Here is an 18,797-nt window from a genome sequence, read left to right as displayed (position 1 = left end):
CTTCTGCACTTCCAGGGTCCATATCCCTCTATTCCCATCCTATTCATGTATTTGTCAAGATGCCTCGTAAACGTCGCTATCGCACCCACTTCCACCACCGCCCCCGGCAACAAGTTCCAGGCACTCACCCACTCTGTGTAAAGAACTTGTCTCGCACATCCCCTCTAAACTTTGCCCCTCTCACCTTAAACCTATGTCCCCTAGTAACTGACTCTTCCACCCTGGGAAAAAACTTCTGACTATCCACTCTGTCCATGCCGCTTATATCTTTGGGGCAGCACAGTGGCGCAGTGGTTAGCACCGCAGCCTCATAGCTCCAGCGACCCGGGTTCAGTTCTGGGTACTGTGTGTGGAGTTTGCAAGTTCTCCCCGTGTCTGCGTGGGTTTCTTCCGGGCCCTCCGGTTTCCTCCCACAGCCAAAAGACTTGCATGTTGATAGGTAAATTGGCCATTATAAATTGCCCCTAGTATAGGTAGGTGGTAGGAGAACACAGGGACAGGTGAGGATGTGGTAGGAATATGGGATTAGTATAGGATTAGTATAAATGGGTGGTTAATGGTCGGCACAGACTCGGTGGGCCGAAGGGCCCGTTTCAGTGCTGCATCTCTAAATCTTTGCAAACCTCCATCATGTCGCCCCTCCACCTCCGTCGTTCCAGTGAAAACAATCCGAATTTTTCCAACCTCTCCTCATAGCTAATACCCTCCAGACCAGGCAACATCCTGGTAAACCTCTTCTGTACCCTCTCCAAAGCCTCCACATCCTTCTGGTAGTGTGGTGACCAGAATTGCACGCAATATTCTAAGTGTGGCCTAACTAAGGTTCTGTACAGCTGCAGCATGACTTGCCTATTTTTATACTCTATGCCCCGACTGATGAAGGCAAGCATGCCGTATGCCTTCTTGACTACCTTATCCACCTGCGTTGCCATTTTCAGTGACCTGTGGACCTGTACACCCAGATCTCTCTGCCGGTCAAATACTCCTAAGGGTTCTGCCATTTACTGTATACCTCCCATCTGCATTAGATCTTCCAAAATACATTACCTCACATTTGTCCGGATTAAACTCCATCTGCCATTTCTCCGTCCAAGGCTCCAACCGATCTATATCCTGCTGTATCCTCTGACAATCCTCATCACTGTCCGCAACTCCACCAACCTTTGTGTCGTCCACAAACTTACTAATCAGACCAGCTACATTTTCTTCCAAATCATTTATATACACTACAAACAACAAAGGTTCCAGCACTGATCCCTGCGGAACACCACTAGTCACAGCCCTCCATTCAGAAAAGCCCCCTTCCACTGCTACCCTCTGTCGATGACCGAGCCAGTTCTGTATCTATCTTGTCAGCTCCCCTCTGATCCCATGTGACTTCACCTTTTGTATCAGTCTGCCATGAGGGACCTTGTCAAAGGCTTTACTGAAATCCATATAGACAACATCCACTGCCCTTCCTTCATCAATCATCTTTGTCACTTCCTCAAAAACTCAAATTAGTAAGACACGACCTCCCTTTCACAAAACCATGCTGCCTCTCGCTAATAAGTCCATTTGTTTCCAAATGGGAGTAAATCCTGTCCCGAAGAATCCTCTAATAATTTCCCTACCACTGACGTAAGGCTCACCGGCCTATAATTTCCTGGATTATCCTTGCTACCCTTCTTAAACAAAGGAACAACATTGGCTATTCTCCAGTCCTCTGGGACCTCACCTGTAGCCAATGAGAATGCAAAGATTTCTGTCAAGGCCCCAGCAATTTCTTCCCTTGCCTCCCTCAGTATTCTGGGGAAGATCCCATCAGGCCCTGGGGACTTATCTACCTTAATGCTTTGCAAGACACCCAACACCTCCTCCTTTTTGATAATGAGATGACAGACTATCTGCACTCCCTTCCCTCGGCTCATCATCCACCAAGTCCTTCTCCTTGGTGAATACTGATGCAAAGTACTCATTTAGTACCTCACCCATTTCCTCTGGCTCCACACAGATTCCCTTCTCTGTCCTTGAGTGGGCCAACCCTTTCCCTGGTTACCCTCTTGCTCTTTTTCTATGTATAAAAAGCCTTGGGATTTTCCATAATCCTGTTTGCCAATGACTTCTCATAACCCCTTTTAGCCCTCCTTACTCCTTGCTTAAGTTCCTTCCTACTGTCTTTATATTCCTCAAGGGATTCATCTGTTCCCAGCCTTCCAGCTCTTAGGAATGCTTCCTTTTTCTTTGACGAGCTCACAATATCCCGCGTTATCCAAGGTTCCCGAAACTTGCCAACTTATCCCTCTTCCTCACAGGAACATGCTGGTCCTGGATTCTAATCAACTGACGTTTGAAAGACTCCCACATGTCAGATGTTGATTTACCCTCAAACAGCCGCCCCCAATCTAAATTCTTCAGTTCCTGCCTAATATTGTTATAATTAGCCTTCTCCCAATTTAGCACCTTCACCCGAGGACTACTCTTATCCTTAACCACAAGTACCTTAAAACTTATGGAATTATGGTCACTGTTCCCAAAATGCTCCCCTACTGAAACTTCGACCACCTGGCCGGGCTCATTCCCCAATACCAGGTCCAGTACGGCCCCATCCCTATTTGGACTATCTACATATTGTTTCAAGAAGTCCTCCTGGATGCTCCTTACAAATTCTGCCCCATCCAAGCCCCTAGCACTAAGTGAGTCCCAGTCAATATAGGGGAAATTAAAATCACCCACCACTACAACCCTGTTACCTTTACATCTTTACAAAATTTGTCTACATATCTACTCCTCTACCTCCCGCTGGCTGTTGGGAGGTCTGTAGAAAATCCCCAACATCATGAATGCACCCTTCCTATTCCCGAGCTCCACCCATATTGCCTCGCTGCATGACCCCTCCGAGGTGTCCTCCCGCAGTACAGCTGTGATATTCTCCTTAACCAGTAATGCAACTCCCCCACCCCTTTTACATCCCCCTCTATCCTGCCTGAAGCTTCTCAATCCTGGAACATTTAGCTGCCAATCCTGTCCTTCCCTCAACCAAGTCTCTGTAATGGCAACATCATAGTTCCAAGTATTAATCCAAGCTCTAAGTTCATCTGCCTTACCTGTTATACTTCTCACATTGAAACAAATGCACTTCAGACCACCAGTCCCGCTGTGCTCAGCAACATCTCCCTGCCTGCTCTTCCTCTTCGTCTTACTGGCCTTATTTATATGAGTTCCCCCTCATTTATTTCACTTGCTGTCCTACTACTCTGGTTCCCAACCTCTGCCACACTAGTTTAAACCCTCCCGAGTGACACTAGCAAACCTCGCAGCCAGGATATTTGTGCCCCTCCAGTTTAGATGCAACCCATCCTTCTTGTACAGGTCCCATCTGTCCCTGAATAGATCCCAATGGTCCAGATATCTGAAACCCTCCCTTCTACACCAGCTGTTCAGCCACATGTTTAGCTGCACTATCTTCCTATTTCTAGCCTCACTGGCACATGGCACAGGGAGTAATCCCGAGATTACAACCTGGAGGTCCTGTCTTTTAACTTTCTACCTAACTCCCCCTGCAGGACCTCGTCACTCCTCCTGCCTATGTGTTTGGTACCGATGTCTAGCACAACCTCTGGCTGTTCACCCTCCCCCTTCAGAATGCCCCCTGTCCGTCCAGAGACATCCTTGACCCTGGCAGCAGGGAGGCAACATACCATCCTGGAGTCTCTTTCACGTCCACAGAAGCGCCTATCTGTGCCCCTGACTATAAGAGTCCCCTATAACTATTGCTCTTCTGCGCTTTGTCCCTCCCTGCTGAACAGTGCCAGCCATGGTGCCACTGCTCTGGCTGCTGCTGTTTTCCCCTGATAGGCCATCCCCAACAGTATCCAGAACGGTATACTTGTTAGAGAGGGGGATAGCCACAGGGGATTCCTGCACTGACTGCCTGCCCCTTCTAGCGGTCACCCATCTATCTGCCTGCACCTTGGGTGTAACCACTTCTCTAAAACTCCTGTCTATGACTCTTTCCGCCACCTGCATGCTCCTAAGTGCATCCAGTTGCTGCTCCAACTGATCCATGTGGTTTGTGAGGAGCTGCAACAGAGGAGGCTTTGCCACACTGTCGGGTAAATGTAGGGGAAGTATTATTCTGCATCTATACCACATCTCACCCAGAAATGTTCAAGGCTAACACAGGACATCTGAAATTCCCCGTCAACTTCCTTCACTAAAACATGATTTATTTATTTATTTATTATTTTTTTTTTTTTTTACAAGTCAGCCTGGTGAGGGAGCTCTGGCAAATTATTCAATAATGGGAGCTCAAAGCTGCATTCCCCCAGATCAGCTGTGCAGTTGTTACCAGGAGCTACCAGATGGCGAATGGGAGCAGAACGCCTGGCTGATTATTACCCCTCTGTATCCCAGTAGGGACTGCAACCACCAGGAACTTAAGCTGAGATCTTCCAGACCTGGAAAGGACAGTGACTTCCGCTATTCAACCAGGACGGACACAATGAGTCACAACTTGTCAAGTGAAGGGTTTGTGGCACATTTCAAAATTACATCTCCATAAAGTCAGACCATTTGTGGGATGATGTGGAAGTTGGATGTGTAAACAGGCAACAGGTTCAATGTCTTTTCTCCCCCCCCCTCCCCACCACCCCCAGGGAAGGGAGACTCCACTCCCATCCAGACTGGTTCAGTGTCCCCCCAGGTAAGGGAGACTCCACTCCCATCCCCATGCAGGTTGGCCAAATGACTGTTTAATTAGAATTAGAACATTACAGCGCAGTACAGGCCCTTCAGCCCTCGATGTTGCGCCGACCTGTGAAACCATCTGACCTACACTATTCCATTTTCATCCATATGTCTATCCAATGACCACTTAAATACCCTTAAAGTTGGCGAGTCTACTACTGTTGCAGGCAGGGCATTCCACGCCCCTACTACTCTCTGTGTAAAGAAACTACCTCTCACATCTGTCCTATATCTATCACCCCTCAACTTGAAGCTATGTCCCCTCGTGTTTGACATCACCATCCGAGGAAAAAGGCTCTCACTATCCACCCTATCTAACCCTCTGATTATCTTATATGTCTCTATTAAGTCACCTCTCCTCCTCCTTCTCTCCAACGAAAACAACCTCAAGTCCCTCAGCCTGTCCTCGTAAGACCTTCCCTCCATACCAGGCAACATCCTAGTAAATCTCCTCTGCACCCTTTCCATAGCTTCCACATCCTTCCTATAATGCGGTGACCAGAATTGCACGCAATACTCCAGGTGCGGTCTCACCAGAGTTCTGTACAGCTGCAGCATGACATCGTGACTCCGAAACTCGATCCCCCTACTAATAAAAGCTAACACACCATATGCCTTCTTAACAGCCCTATTAACCTGGGTAGCAACCTTCAGGGATTTATGCACCTGGACACCAAGATCTCTCTGTTCATCTACACTACCAAGAATCTTCCCATTAGCCCAGTACTCTGCATTCCTGTTACTCCTTCCAAAGTGAATCACCTCACACTTTTCCGCATTAAACTCCATTTGCCATCTCTCAGCCCAGCTCTGCAGCCTATCTATGTCCCTCTGTAACCTACAACATCCTTCGGCACTATCCACAACTCCACCGACCTTCGTGTCATCCGCAAATTTACTAACCCACCCTTCTACACCCTCTTCCAGGTCATTTATAAAAATGACAAACAGCAGTGGCCCCAAAACAGATCCTTGCGGTACACCACTAGAAACTAAACTCCAGGATGAACATTTGCCATCAACCACCACCCTCTGTCTTCTTTCAGCTAGCCAATTTTTGATCCAAAGCTCTAAATCACCTTCAATCCCATACTTCTGTATTTTCTGCAATAGCCTACCATGGGGAACCTTATCAAACGCCTTACTGAAATCCATATACATCACATCCACTGCTTTACCCTCACCCACCTGTTTGGTCACCTTCTCGGAAAAACTCAATACATGGAGCTGTTAAACCAGCTGATCCAAAATTCAGCCCACCCACACCTCAAGGCAAATAATGTTTGGGAATAAAATCAGCTCTGCCAACAGGACCTGGTCTATGAAGAAAAAAACTTTTTCTTCCCTAGGATTCATCCCTCAAGTAATTTACCCGACGACATTCTACACTGACTCCTGGTTAAAACACGGATTTTAAAACTTACATCTGGTTTCCAAATCCCTCCATGGCTTCGCTCCTTCCTATCTCGAATCGCCTCCAGCCCCACAATCCTCCAAGATATTGAGCATCCCCGATTTTAATCGCTCCACCATTGGTGGCCGTGCCTTCAGCTGCCTGGGCTCCGAGCTCTGGAACTCCCGCTCTAAACCTCTTTCAAGTGACTCTCTAAAACCTACCTCTTAGACCAAGGTTTTTGTCTGATCGAATATCTCACGTGGTTCAGTGTCATACTTTGGTTACAGCACAGAAAGAGACTGTTCTATGATAAAACATTCAGCCCATCATGTTAGTGCTAGTTCTCTGCAAGAGAGCAACTCATCGAGCGTCATTCCCCTGCTTTCTTCTTGTAGTTGTGCACCTTCTTCCTTTCTGATAAAGGATTCATTTCCCACTCTAAAGCCACAATTGAATCAGTCTCCACCACACTCAGGTAATACATTCCAGATCCAAGCCACTCAATACAGAGAAATGTTTGCATAAAAGCAAAAATACTGCGGCTGCTGGAAATCTGAAATAAAAACAAGAAATGCTGGAACCACTCAGCAGGTCTGGCAGCATCTGTGGAAAGAGAAGCAGAGTTAACGTTTCAGGTCAGTGACCCTTCATCGGAACTGACAAATATTAGAAAAGTCACAGGTTATAAGCAAGTGAGGTGGGGGTGGGGCAAGAGATAACAAAGGAGGTGTAGATTGGACCAGGCCACATAGCTGACCAAAAGGTCACGGAGCAAAGGCAAACAATATGTTAATGGTGTGTTGAAAGACAAAGCATTAGTGCAGATTAGGTGTTAATATACTGAATATTGAACAGCAGCAAGTGCAAACCTGAAAAAAAAACAGTGGGTAAGCAAACTGAACAGACTAAGATGAAATGAAATAAATGCAAAAAAAAAAACTGTCAAAAAGAATGTAAGAAAAAAGAAAAAATGACTAAAAATGAAAGTAAAATGGGGGGCTGTCATGCTCTGAAATTATTGAACTCAATGTTCAGTCCGGCAGGCTGTAGTGTGCCTAATCAGTAAATGAGATGCTGTTCCTCGAGCTTGCGGTGATGTTCATTGGAACACTGCAGCAATTCCAGGACAGAGATGTGAGCATGAGAGCAGGGGGGGGGGGGGGGGGGGGGGGAAATATTGAAATGGCAAGCAACCGGAAGCTCAGGGTCCTGCTTGCAGACTGAGCGGAGATGTTCGGCAAAGCGGTCACCCAGTCTGCGCTTGGTCTCCCCAATGTAGAGGAGACCACACTGTGAGCAGCGAATACAGTATACTACATTGAAAGAAGTACAAGCAAATCACTGCTTCACCTGAAAGGATTATTTGGGGCCTGGGATAGTGAGGAGAGAGGAGGTAAATGGGCAGGTATTACACCTCCTGCGATTGCAGGGGAAGGTGCCATGGGACGGGGACGAGGTGGTGGGGTTAATGGAGGAGTGGACCAGGGTGTCGCGGAGGCAACGATCCCTTCGGAATGCTGACAGGGGAAGGGAGGGGAAGATGCGACTGGTAGTGGCATCACGCTGGAGGTGGCGGAAATGGCGGAGGTTGATCCTTTGGATATGGAGGCTGATGGGGTGAAAAGTGAGGACAAGGGGAACCCTGTCACGGTTCTGGGAGGGAGGGGAAGGGGTGAGGGTAGAGGTGCGGGGAATGGGCCGGACACGGTTGAGGGCCCTGTCAACAACAGTGGGGGGAAATCCGCGGTTGAGGAAAAAGGAGGTCATATCAGAAGCACCGTCATGGAAGGTAGCATCATGATGCTAGATGAAGGTCCGGCCCATTCCCCGCACCTCTACCCTCACCCCTTCCCTTCCAGAACCGTGACAGGGTTCCCCTTGTCCTCACTTTTCACCCCATCAGCCTCCATATCCAAAGGATCATCCTCCGCCATTTCTGCCACCTCCAGCGTGATGCCACTACCAGTCGCATCTGCCCCTCCCTTCCCCTGTCAGCATTCCGAAGGGATCGTTGCCTCCGCGACACCCTGGTCCACTCCTCCATTAACCCCACCACCTCGTCCCCATCCCATGGCACCTTCCCCTGCAATCGCAGGTGGTGTAATACCTGCCCATTTACCTCCTCTCTCCTCACTATTCCAGGCCCCAAACACTCCTTTCAGGTGAAGCAGCGATTTACTTGTACTTCTTTCAATGTAGTATGCTGTATTCGCTGCTCAGTGTGGTCTCCTCTACATTGGGGAGACCAAGCGCAGACTGGGTGACCGCTTTGCGGAACATCTCCGCTCAGTCCTCAAGCAGGACCCTGAGCTTCCGGTTGCTTGCCATTTCAACACACCCCACTGCTCTCATCTCTGTCCTGGGATTGCTGCAGTGTTCCAGTGAACATCAACGCAAGCTCGAGGAACAAGCATCTCATTTACCGATTAGGCACACTACAGCCTGCCGGACTAAACATTGAGTTCAATAATTTCAGAGCATGACAGCCCCCCATTTTACTTTCATTTTTAGTCATTTTTTCTTTTTACATTCTTTTTTACAGTTTTTTTTTTGCATTTATTTCATTTCATCTTAGTCTGTTCAGTTTGCTTACCCACCCACTGTTTTTTTCAGGTTTGCACTTGCTGCTGTTCAATATTCAGTGTATTAACACCTAATCTGTACTAATGCTTTGTCTTTCAACACACCATTAACATATTGTTTGCCCTTGCTCCGTGACCTTTTGGTCAGCCACGTGGCCTGGTCCAATCTAGACCTCCTTTGTTATCTCTTGCCCCACCCCCACCTCACCTACTTATAACCTGTGACTTTTCTAATATTTGTCAGTTCTGAAGAAGGGTCACTGACCCGAAACGTTAACTCTGCTTCTCTTTCCACAGATGCTGCCAGACCTGCTGAATGGTTCCAGCATTTCTTGTTTTTATTACATAGAAATGCTTCCTCATGTAACCAATCAGCTTCCTCTGGTTCTGGATCCTTCCATCAATGGGAACACTTTCTCCACCCCACCCCCCCCCCAAATCTACTCTGTCCAAACCCCCCCATGATTTTTGAAAACCTCTTAGCAAATCTCCTCTTACCCAAGAGGAGGAAAAACAGACCCAACTTCTCCAATCTATCCATGTAACTGAAATTCCTCATCCCTGGAACCATTCGCTAATGCATTCACATCTTTCCTGAAGTATGGTGCCCAGAACTGGACAACACTTCAGTTGAGGTTTCATACAGGTTTATCATGATGTCCTTGTTTTCGAAGCCCCTATTAATAAAGCCCAGGATACTGTCTGCTTTATTAACCACTTTCTCAACCTGTCCTGCCACCTTCAATGACTTATGCACATATACACGCAGGTCCCTCTGCTCCTGCACCCTCTTTACCATTGTATCCTTTATTTTATATTGTCTCTCCATGTTCTTCCTACCAAAATGCACATTCCCGTAAAGTGTTTTGGGATGTTTTATTACATTAATAAAAGGTGCTATATAAATACAAATTGTTGTAGAGTGTGTAATGAAAAAGATTCTTGCCTCCAGATTGAAGGGGAGATACTCAGCAGAGAATTCACTCTTCAACTCCCAGAAGGAGCCCTCATCTCTGCCGAAACTCAGACGTCTCCTTGGAGTCTCCGAGCAGCTCGATGTTGCTCTTGCATCGTTCCTGATGTGGATTGGGATCTTGCTGCTTGGCAGGGTGTGTACGGGTCGATACGAGATACCCCTGATCCATTGAACCATGGCGGCCAGTGACTGGTCCAGTGTGGAACTCGGTGACATGCTGTCATCGAACACTTGATCCTCACTCTCTCTGTCGGAGCTCAGGCCTGCACCGAGTGAGGAGACAGACAGCGAGCGGGAGCTGGGGTCAGGGCCGTCAGTGTAGAGTGACTGCACAGAGCTGCAGCTGGAGGCCCTCTGCTCCGGGGCCCGAAGCCAGTCTAGGGGCATGCTTTGTGACTTCTTCTTTGACAGCTGGAAGAGGTGCCCCTTGGCCAGGGCACGTGCCAGTCGTCGTGGGATCTTGCACACTGATTCATAGGTGGAGTCCGACACTCGTATGGCACTGCACCCAGAGCAGTTCTTGTGCTGGCACACGCATGGGTTCAAGTCACTCCTGCTATGTTCTGACCAACACTCGTACTCTGACATGACCAAGTCATCCTGGAGCAGTGCGTTATACTGGACACGAGGGAGGTTGGCACTGTCCGACGTGATGTCCTGCTCTTTGGCAGAAGGGTGTTGCTGCTTATGGTGGTAAGACAGGCACTGGACCAGTCTATCCTTCTCCATAAGAAGGCGCTGGATCTTCTCAATGGAGAGGGCCTGGACACGGGCAATGACAGTGTCAAAGCGGTAGACCCTCTCCAGCGAGAAGGCACACTTGCCACACAGGAACTCGCTTTCACCATCGCGGGTGACCTGCTGCCCCAGAACGTGTGAGAGAACCACCTGCAGGTTGACCGCGGTCCGTGTATTGAAGATCCATCGCCGCTGAGTTCCCTTCAGCTCCGAGGCACAGACACGGCACTGCTCCTTCATCCTGATAAACACATCACATTCAGACACGGAGCAGTGAGAAACTGAGCCAAGTCCGTCTAATCACAGAGATTCAGCGTCATCAGCCTGAGATGGGAGAGAGGATAAAGAGGAATTAAAAATCAACGCAAAGCCTCACGTTCAGAAATAGATAAAACAATGTTGAGAAATAATTGGCTGGTGACCCCTCTCCTGATTCAACTTGACCCCAATCTGGAATTCAAAACTAGTTTCATTAAGCTATTAAACTGATTGTTGTAAAAATCATCTGGATCACCAATATCTTCGAGGGAAGGAAATCTGCCATTCTTACCCGGTCTGGCCTACATGTGACTCCAGACCCACAGCAATGCAGTTGACTCTTAACTGCCCTCTGAAATGGCCTAGCAAGACACTCATTTCGAGGGCAACAAATGCCAGTCTTAGAATTAGAATTAGAATATTACAGCGCAGTACAGGCCCTTCGGCCCTCGATGTTGCGCCGATCATCTGACCTACACTATTCCATTTACATCCATATGTCTATCCAATGACCACTTAAATGCCCTTAAAGTTGGCGAGTCTACTACTGTTGCAGGCAGGGCGTTCCACGCCCCTACTACTCTCTGCGTAAAGAAACTACCTCTGACATCTGTCCTATATCTTTCACCCCTCAACTTAAAGCTATGTCCCCTCGTGTTTGCCATCCTCATCCGAGGAAAAAGACTCTCACTTGCCAGTGATGCCCACATCACAAGAATTAAAAAAAAAAAATCCATGTTCCCCCCCCCCAGTATAAAACTTTCTCAGTGGGGTTATTGGATGGTCTTGAGGAATTAGACCTTTGGTTGTTTCTAACTGTTATCGCTCCTCTTGTCACCACACAACTCAAAAAGAAATTCACTTTTTACAAGCCCAGGACATCCCAAAGTGCTTTGCACCCAATCACCTCTTGAAATGTGGCGACAGTTATAACATGGCAGCTGGATTTCACACAAGCAGTGAGAGTGATGTTGGTTTGAGGAACAAATATATTTCATCGCCTCATCCAAAAGACGGCACCTCTGACAGTGCAGCACTCACAGCTGAGATTACGAGAAAGTCTCTTAAATCCACAATCTCTGATTTGAGGAATAGCGTTACCACTGGAGCTACGTGAACACCCAACACAGTACAGGAGGAGAGAGATGGGACCTTCCTGGACTGCAGTTCAGTAACATACAATGAGTGAGCTTTGAACAAAAATAAAAAATTTACACAAGCACCTTAATCATCCTGATCATAATCTGCAACGTCTGAAAATCATCAACTAATTTTTGTTTATAGTTTGAGACTTCAACTAAAACATCCAGCTCTGGTTTTTTTTTTAAAAAAGGCATGTAGTACAAAGGGCACACCTGCACAGTGCCACCCATGTTGGCAGGAAGCACTGAACCAGGTTGTTTGCCATTATATTCCTTCTCCCACCAGGGCACAGCCCTGCCCAGTGGTTACCCCCCTGCTCCAGGAACATTATAGCCAGTCTGACTCACAAGCAGTTATCAGTTTACAACCTGCTATCCCATTCCAAACAGAGGCCAGAAATCAGGCGGATTAAATAAACCACTGGTTCTAGATAGAGGGCAGGCCACCTCGATGTAATTAGGGGTGGGAAATAAATACCAGCCTTACTGACAATGCCCTCAGGTCAAGAAAGGCTATCAATAAAATTCAACTGATACAGTGTTGATTTTCCAACCAGTGGGAACATCACAGCCAGAAGCACCCAGGACTGTGCTCTGGGTGGGTATAAAATAGGGACTCGTTGCTGTCTGGTCTTCCTTGGTCCTGTTCAACCAGTGGGATCATTCTATCATTAAAAAGCTGAAGGCAGTGGTAGAACAGACACATGCTGCTCTTTGCAGTGTGTATAGGCTTTCGCTCAAACTAAAGACAGGTCCAAAAGGGAAAGGTCATAGTTTTGCTGAAGCTGTGACTCTCTACATCAGTTACTCAAATCGCGCCACAAATCCTCTTTCCCCACCCATCTTCCTTATTGATTGGACCGCACAGAGATGCCTGCAGCCTTCCTTGGGACTGTAAGCACTGACACTGCATTTCCATCAGGAATTAAACAGGAGCTCCTAACACAAACCCTGCACAGATTATAAATCAGAAGCTCACAGTATAGGAGGTTATTCAGCCTTGGGGACGGGAGTTGGTGGGGGTGGGGGGGGGGGGGGGGGGGGGGGTGGAAATCTCTGCTGGCTTTTTGAAAGAGCTGTTCAGTTTAGTTTCACACCCCAACTCCCCATTACCCTGTAAATTAGTTCTTTCAAGTACATGTGTAATTGCTTTTTCAAATTGTCTATGGAATGCGATCCCACTGCCTTTTCCAGGAGTGGATTCCAGACCATTACAACCCACCTGAAAGACCAAAATCTCATTTCCTCTCTAGTTCTCCTATTTTAAATCCATGTCCTCTAGTTACTGACCCACTTGCCAGTGGAAAACAGTTTCTCCTCTACTCATTCAAACAAAACCCCTCAAATTTAATTAAATCTCCCTTTAACCTTCTATGCTCAAAAGGAGAACAATCCCAGTTTCTCCATATAACTGCACTCCCTCATCTTGGGTAAATCGCCCCTCTACCCTCTCCAACCTTCAAGAGTGTCGTGTCCAAAATTGGACACAAAACTCCAGCCAAGGATGAACCAAATAATTTGTTTAACAGGGCTGTCTGGTTTTTGTATTCACTGCCCCCATTTACAAAACCAAGTATCCATAAACCTTTTTCCTTAACCTGCAAAAAAAGTTGTGAAAATATGCATCATTAGGGTCGCTCGGCACTTGATTCCCTTGAAGTAAATATTTAAATGTTACTGTCTTGTTCTGTTATTTCTCCCAAAAGTGCATTGGACCAGTCTGCTTGTGCTGTGAATACGATTTAATACTTACATGTAAATTTATATAGAGGCAAGTCAGTCTTTCTTTACACTTCTCCATTAAATTGCATCCACATATCACCCTGAATTTCACTGCAGCTCAGACAACATCTCAAGATACTCGACACCATCCAGGACAAAGCTGCCCGCTTGATTGGCACCCCATCCACAAACATTCACTCCCTCCACCACCGACGCACAGTGGCAGCAGTGTGTACCATCGACAAGATGCACTGCAGCAATGCACCAAGGCTCCTTAGTCAGCACCTTCTAAACCAGTGACCTCTACCAACTAGAAGGACAAGGGCAGCAAATACATGGGAACATCACCACCTCCAAGTTCCCCTCCAAGTCACACACCATCCTGACTTGGAACTATGTCACCATTCCTTCACTGTCGCTGGGTTAAAATCCTGGAACTCCCTTCCTAACAGTACTGTGGGTGTACCTACCCCACATGGACTGCTGTGGTTCAAAAAGGCAGCTCACCACCACCTTCTCAAGGGCAATTAGGGATGGGTAATAAATGCTGGCCTGGCCAGCGACACCCTCATCCCATGAATGAATAAAAAAAAAATGCAGTTAGAAGCAGATACCTGTATACTCTGTTCAACTACCAGCCACACAGTTACAATAACATACATTTATATAGTACCTTTAATGTAATAAGACACCCCAAGGTGCTTCACAGTAGCATTATAAAACACAGCATGACACCAACCACAGAAGGAGATATTAAGTCAGATAGTCAAAGAGATAGGTTTTAACAAGTACCTTTAAAAAGGAGGAAAGTGAGATGGAGAGGTGTAGGGAGGGGATTCCAGAGCTCAGGGCCTAGGCAACGGAATGCACAGCAATTAAAATCAGGGATGCTCGAGAGGCCAGAATTAGAGAAGCACAGATATCTGAGGCTTGTGGGTCTGGAGGAGATTAGAGAGATAGGCAGGGGCGAGACCATGGAGGGATTTGAAAACAAGGATAGAATTTCAAAATAAAGACATTGCTTGACCAGGGGCCAGTGTAGGTCAGTGAATACAGGGGGTGAGCAGGGGGGAAAACGAGACTTGGTGTGTGTTAATGTAAGTCAGCGAGTACAGGGGGGTGATAGGGGAATGGGACTTGGAGAGAGTTAGGACACTGACAGCAGAGTTTGAATGTAACAAAGGCATAAATGAGTTTGAGCAGCAGATGAGCTGAGACAGGACAAAGTCAGGCAATGTTAGAGGTGGAAATAGGCATCCTTAGTGATGGCACGGGTATGAGGTCGGAAACTCATCTCAGGGTCAAATGTGACACTGAGGTTGCAAACAGACTGATTTAGTCTCAGTGCTGCTAGGGAGAATCAGTAGCGAGGGAATAGAGTTTGGAGCAGAAACTGAAAGCAATGGCTCGAGTCTTCCCAATATTTAATTGAAGGAAATTTCTCCTCCTCTAGTCCTGGATGTCAGATAAACAGTCTGATAATTTAGCAACAGTGGAGGAGTTGAGAGAGGTGATGGTGAGGTAGAGCTGGGTGTCGTCAGCTTACACGTGTAAACTGATGCCGTGCTTTGAGATGATGTCACCAAGAGACAGCATGTAGATGAGAAATAGGAGGGCCCAAGGATAGATCCTGGGGGGTGGGGAACACCAGAAGTAACAAGCCACATTTAAACAAGGATAACCTGAGAACTCTCAAATGTCTGTTTATTTATTAATAAATGTTTAATGAATATACACACATATTGGTATGCTGATACCTTACAGTGTAGCTATATTTTACTGCTGCTGAGATCAGAGAGCCACTGACTGCAGCGATTACAGATTGTATTGAAGGAAACTGATCTCCCTTGCAATGTTAGTATTTTTTGGTGCTGTTTGAAACTGTTCGGCAATGTAATTTTTACAGATTTTTATGAATAAAGTATATTTTGGAAATAAAAAAAGAGAAATGAGAATTAGGAGTACAAAAATTAAGTGGAAAAAAAGTTAACAGTCAGCAGAAAGAGGGAGAATAGGATAGCAAACAAACAGAGACAGATATGGAAACCAAGAATAGGCAGGTAATCTAATCAATTTGGATGTGATTAAAGATGGCTAAACTCTTCAGGGGGAAGATAATTTCTTCATCGTACAATGGCTGCATTGATAACAGTCACAAAAAAAAAAAAATCAGAGCAAACAGGGACATTGTGTGCACAGCATTTCTTTAATTGGACAATATGATGAGTGCAAGTCTATGAATGAAAACCAGAAAAGTTCACCAGTTCATTTCTAGAGAATGAAAAGTTGAATTTTCTCAATTCTTCTATGAGAGGGGGTTAGCAAAGGGTTCAGGCAGTTTTCATTTACACTTACTCCCAAGGCACAAGAACCCTCAATTATACCTGAAGCATTACTGCTCAGATACTGTGTGTGTTTTAACACTTGCTTGGTGGGGGCAGGAACCTTCATTGTGCTGGCTGGTTACAGAGGCCTGGCCACAGGTTCGATAGTCATACTGGGTCAGAGACTGACTGGTGCAAAGGGAAATTTCCTCATTTCCACACACCATACCTTAAAATTCACCAGAGATTAATGATCCCCTGTGGAGGAGATACCCAATTTCACAATTCAGCCAAAGCACAATTATTTTTTTAAAAAAGGACAGAGCTTCCCTCACTGACTGCAGCCTCCTTTCACACTCAAAACAATTCCAAATATACTTTACTGTCAGTCTGGTTAAGTTCCACTCTGGATAGTCTGTAACCGGTTTAAATTCACTTCACGTGACGTGCCATTGGCATTTGTTGTCTATCCCCAATTATCCCGGAGAAGGTGTTAGTGAGCCGCCTTCTTGAATATTTCAGCCCATGCAGCTTTTATCGTTCAGACTATTTCCCCCACCGATATCAACTTACCGCCTCCACGTAGGGGAAACTGACTCCGGATTAAGTTTACATTAAAACTCCCATCAACTTCAAATTTAGTTGCTTCTTCTGACCAATCCGAAACGTTTCTCACACAGCAAAGTTCACTGACCGGAGTTACTTATAATAATACCTTTTGACTCCTCAGCCCGAGTGCAGCTTGTTAAAGCATCTCCCCCGAAACAGCTAAACTGGCTCCAAGCTCGGTTAAACCAACACACTACACTTCCTACAACACCCACACACACCAGCCCCAAGGCTAGGGAGGGTTCACTTTATCCTGTGTTACCTGCCCAGCCGTTCATGGACTCGACCACACTGAAGGAAGAGTGTTCCTGCCCAACACAATGCTTGCATTTTTGATTTTATGCCGCAGGGACAACAATTGTTTGTCTTTACAGGCCGTGAGACCGATAATCCTGCACAGGTCACACTCAGAGGTCACTCTGAAAGTTGAATGAGAATATTTGTGACCAAGTGTTATTCAAAACCTCCCTGTTCTTTTTTTTTGTTGCAGTATTCCTTTGGCACAGCCCAGGCTTGTTTAAACACTGACAGATAGATAAAGGCATGACTCACCATTTCACCACCTCGACAGGTTAACGCTTTCAACACAGCCCATTGTTTCTCAAAACAAAGGCTTCTATTCTCTGTGGGTTCATCTATCGCCCGAGGTGGGATTGAGGTGTACAGATTTCTGGCTGGGTCTAAGTTGAGTTGGCTGGTTGGCAATGGAGGTAATGAGCTGTAATGCTGTAACTGGACTCCAAGTAAGGCAGAGGGTAAGTAAAATCAGCTTTTTATTCTGAATGGTGAGCCAGTGACTTCGGCTGGAACGTTGCTCTGTGTGTGTCTGTGTGTGTGTGTGTATGAGGGTTGCCACCTCCAGTATCACAGTAATCCTCCCTTTGATCGCCCAACATATCCATTGCTCCTGGCAATGGGTCAATAATGGCGGTTGGAATGCCCACAATCCTCCGCGATGCTGAAAGTGCTCTATCTGTCAAGTGGCAACCGGTTCGAGTGCGCATGCACCAGCTTCCCAAACTCGAATCATCAAAATCCAGTAAAAATGGAACTCAGGTACCAATTGGAGAGAGTTGCAATGGCTAATCCAGCAAGCTGTAAGGAAACAAAAATAACTTGTATTTATATAGTGGCTATTAGTGTAGATGTAGAAAGGGACCTGGGAGTCCTTGTCAATAAGTCACTTAAAGCTAACATGCAGGTGCAGCATGCAATAGGAAGGCTAATGGTATATTAGCCTTTATCACAAGAGGATTTGAGTACAGGAGTAGTGCAGTCTTGCTTCAATTGTATAGAACCTTGGTTACACTGCACCTGGAGTACTGTGTGCAGTTTTGGTCCCCTTACCTTAGGAAGGATATTATTGCCATAGAGGGAGTGCAACGAAGGTTCATCAGACTTGTTCCCGAGATGGTGGGACTGTCCTGTGAAGAGAGATTGGGGAAACTGGACCTGTATTCTCTAGAGTTTCCCAGAATGAGAGGTAATCTCATTGAAACGACAAAATACTTAAGGGATAGACAGGGTAGATGCAGGAAAATGTTTCCCTGGTTGGGGAGTCTAGAACGAGGGGACACAATTTCAAAATAAGGGGGAAGCCACTTAGGACTGAGATGAGGAGAAATTTCTTTACTCAGAGGGTTGTGAATCTTTGGAATTCTCTATCCCAGAGGGCTGTGGAAGCTCAGTTATTGAGTCTGTTTAAAGCAGAGATTGACAGATTTCTAAATAGCAATGACATAAAGGGATGTGGGGATAGTGTGGGGAAAAGGGCATTGAAGTGGATGATCAGCCCTGATCATATTGAATGGCGGGGCAGACTCGATGGGCTCAATGGCCTACTCCTGCTCCTGTGTTCCTGAGGCTGTGATGTGGGACTGAAATGGACAGCTCTTCCACAAAGCTGGCACAGGCTCAATGGGCCGAATGGCCTACTGCTGTTCCTGTGTTCTGATCATGACCTCAGGACATGACAAAATGCCAATGGGAAGAATTTCAGACACACGGAGAATACTCCATTATTATTAGCTTTGCAAATTCCCAGTTGATTTTCAACTTGTTGCTTTGCATTGCGAAGCTTTGTGAAATTTCGAACTTTCAGTAAGAATGCGGTTTAACATCCACACAAATCATTGAAGGTGGCTGTTTAGGTTCAGAAAGCTGTTTCAATAAAAAGCATTCTGATATTTTTTGATTTTATGAATACAGTACGGAAGTGACAAGGTTATGTTAAACTTTTATAAATCATCAGTTAGGTCTCAGCTGTGAGTATTGTCTTCAGTTCAGAGCACCACCTGACTTTAGGATAATGTCAGTGCCTTG

The 18,797-nt window shown here is 46.3% G+C and overlaps 1 protein-coding gene across 3 annotated transcripts in view; it reads right to left on the bottom strand.

The window, feature by feature from the left end:
- The window catches only part of si:ch73-95l15.5 (ELKS/Rab6-interacting/CAST family member 1), a 45,417-nt gene extending 28,735 nt beyond the window's left edge, over positions 1–16,682 (bottom strand). For 2 of the 3 annotated variants that reach the window (XM_068009151.1, XM_068009153.1), the window contains exons 1-2: positions 16,582–16,682; positions 9,653–10,744 (exon numbers count right to left, since the gene is read on the bottom strand). In XM_068009151.1, the coding sequence (XP_067865252.1) occupies positions 9,653–10,660 (1,008 nt within the window). In that variant the 5' untranslated portion in view covers positions 10,661–10,744; positions 16,582–16,682. Of the gene's footprint in view, positions 1–9,652; positions 10,745–16,439; positions 16,510–16,581 lie in introns of those variants that run through there. The other variant, XM_068009152.1, reaches the window with a different exon arrangement.
- Between the last annotated feature and the right edge of the window lie 2,115 nt (positions 16,683–18,797).

Source organism: Heterodontus francisci, chromosome 29 (genome assembly GCF_036365525.1).
Source record: "Heterodontus francisci isolate sHetFra1 chromosome 29, sHetFra1.hap1, whole genome shotgun sequence".
In the NCBI taxonomy this organism is placed as follows: Eukaryota; Metazoa; Chordata; class Chondrichthyes; order Heterodontiformes; family Heterodontidae; genus Heterodontus; species Heterodontus francisci.
The sequence above is the reverse complement of the archived record's forward strand: the minus strand, read 5'-3'. Positions and strand labels throughout refer to the sequence as shown.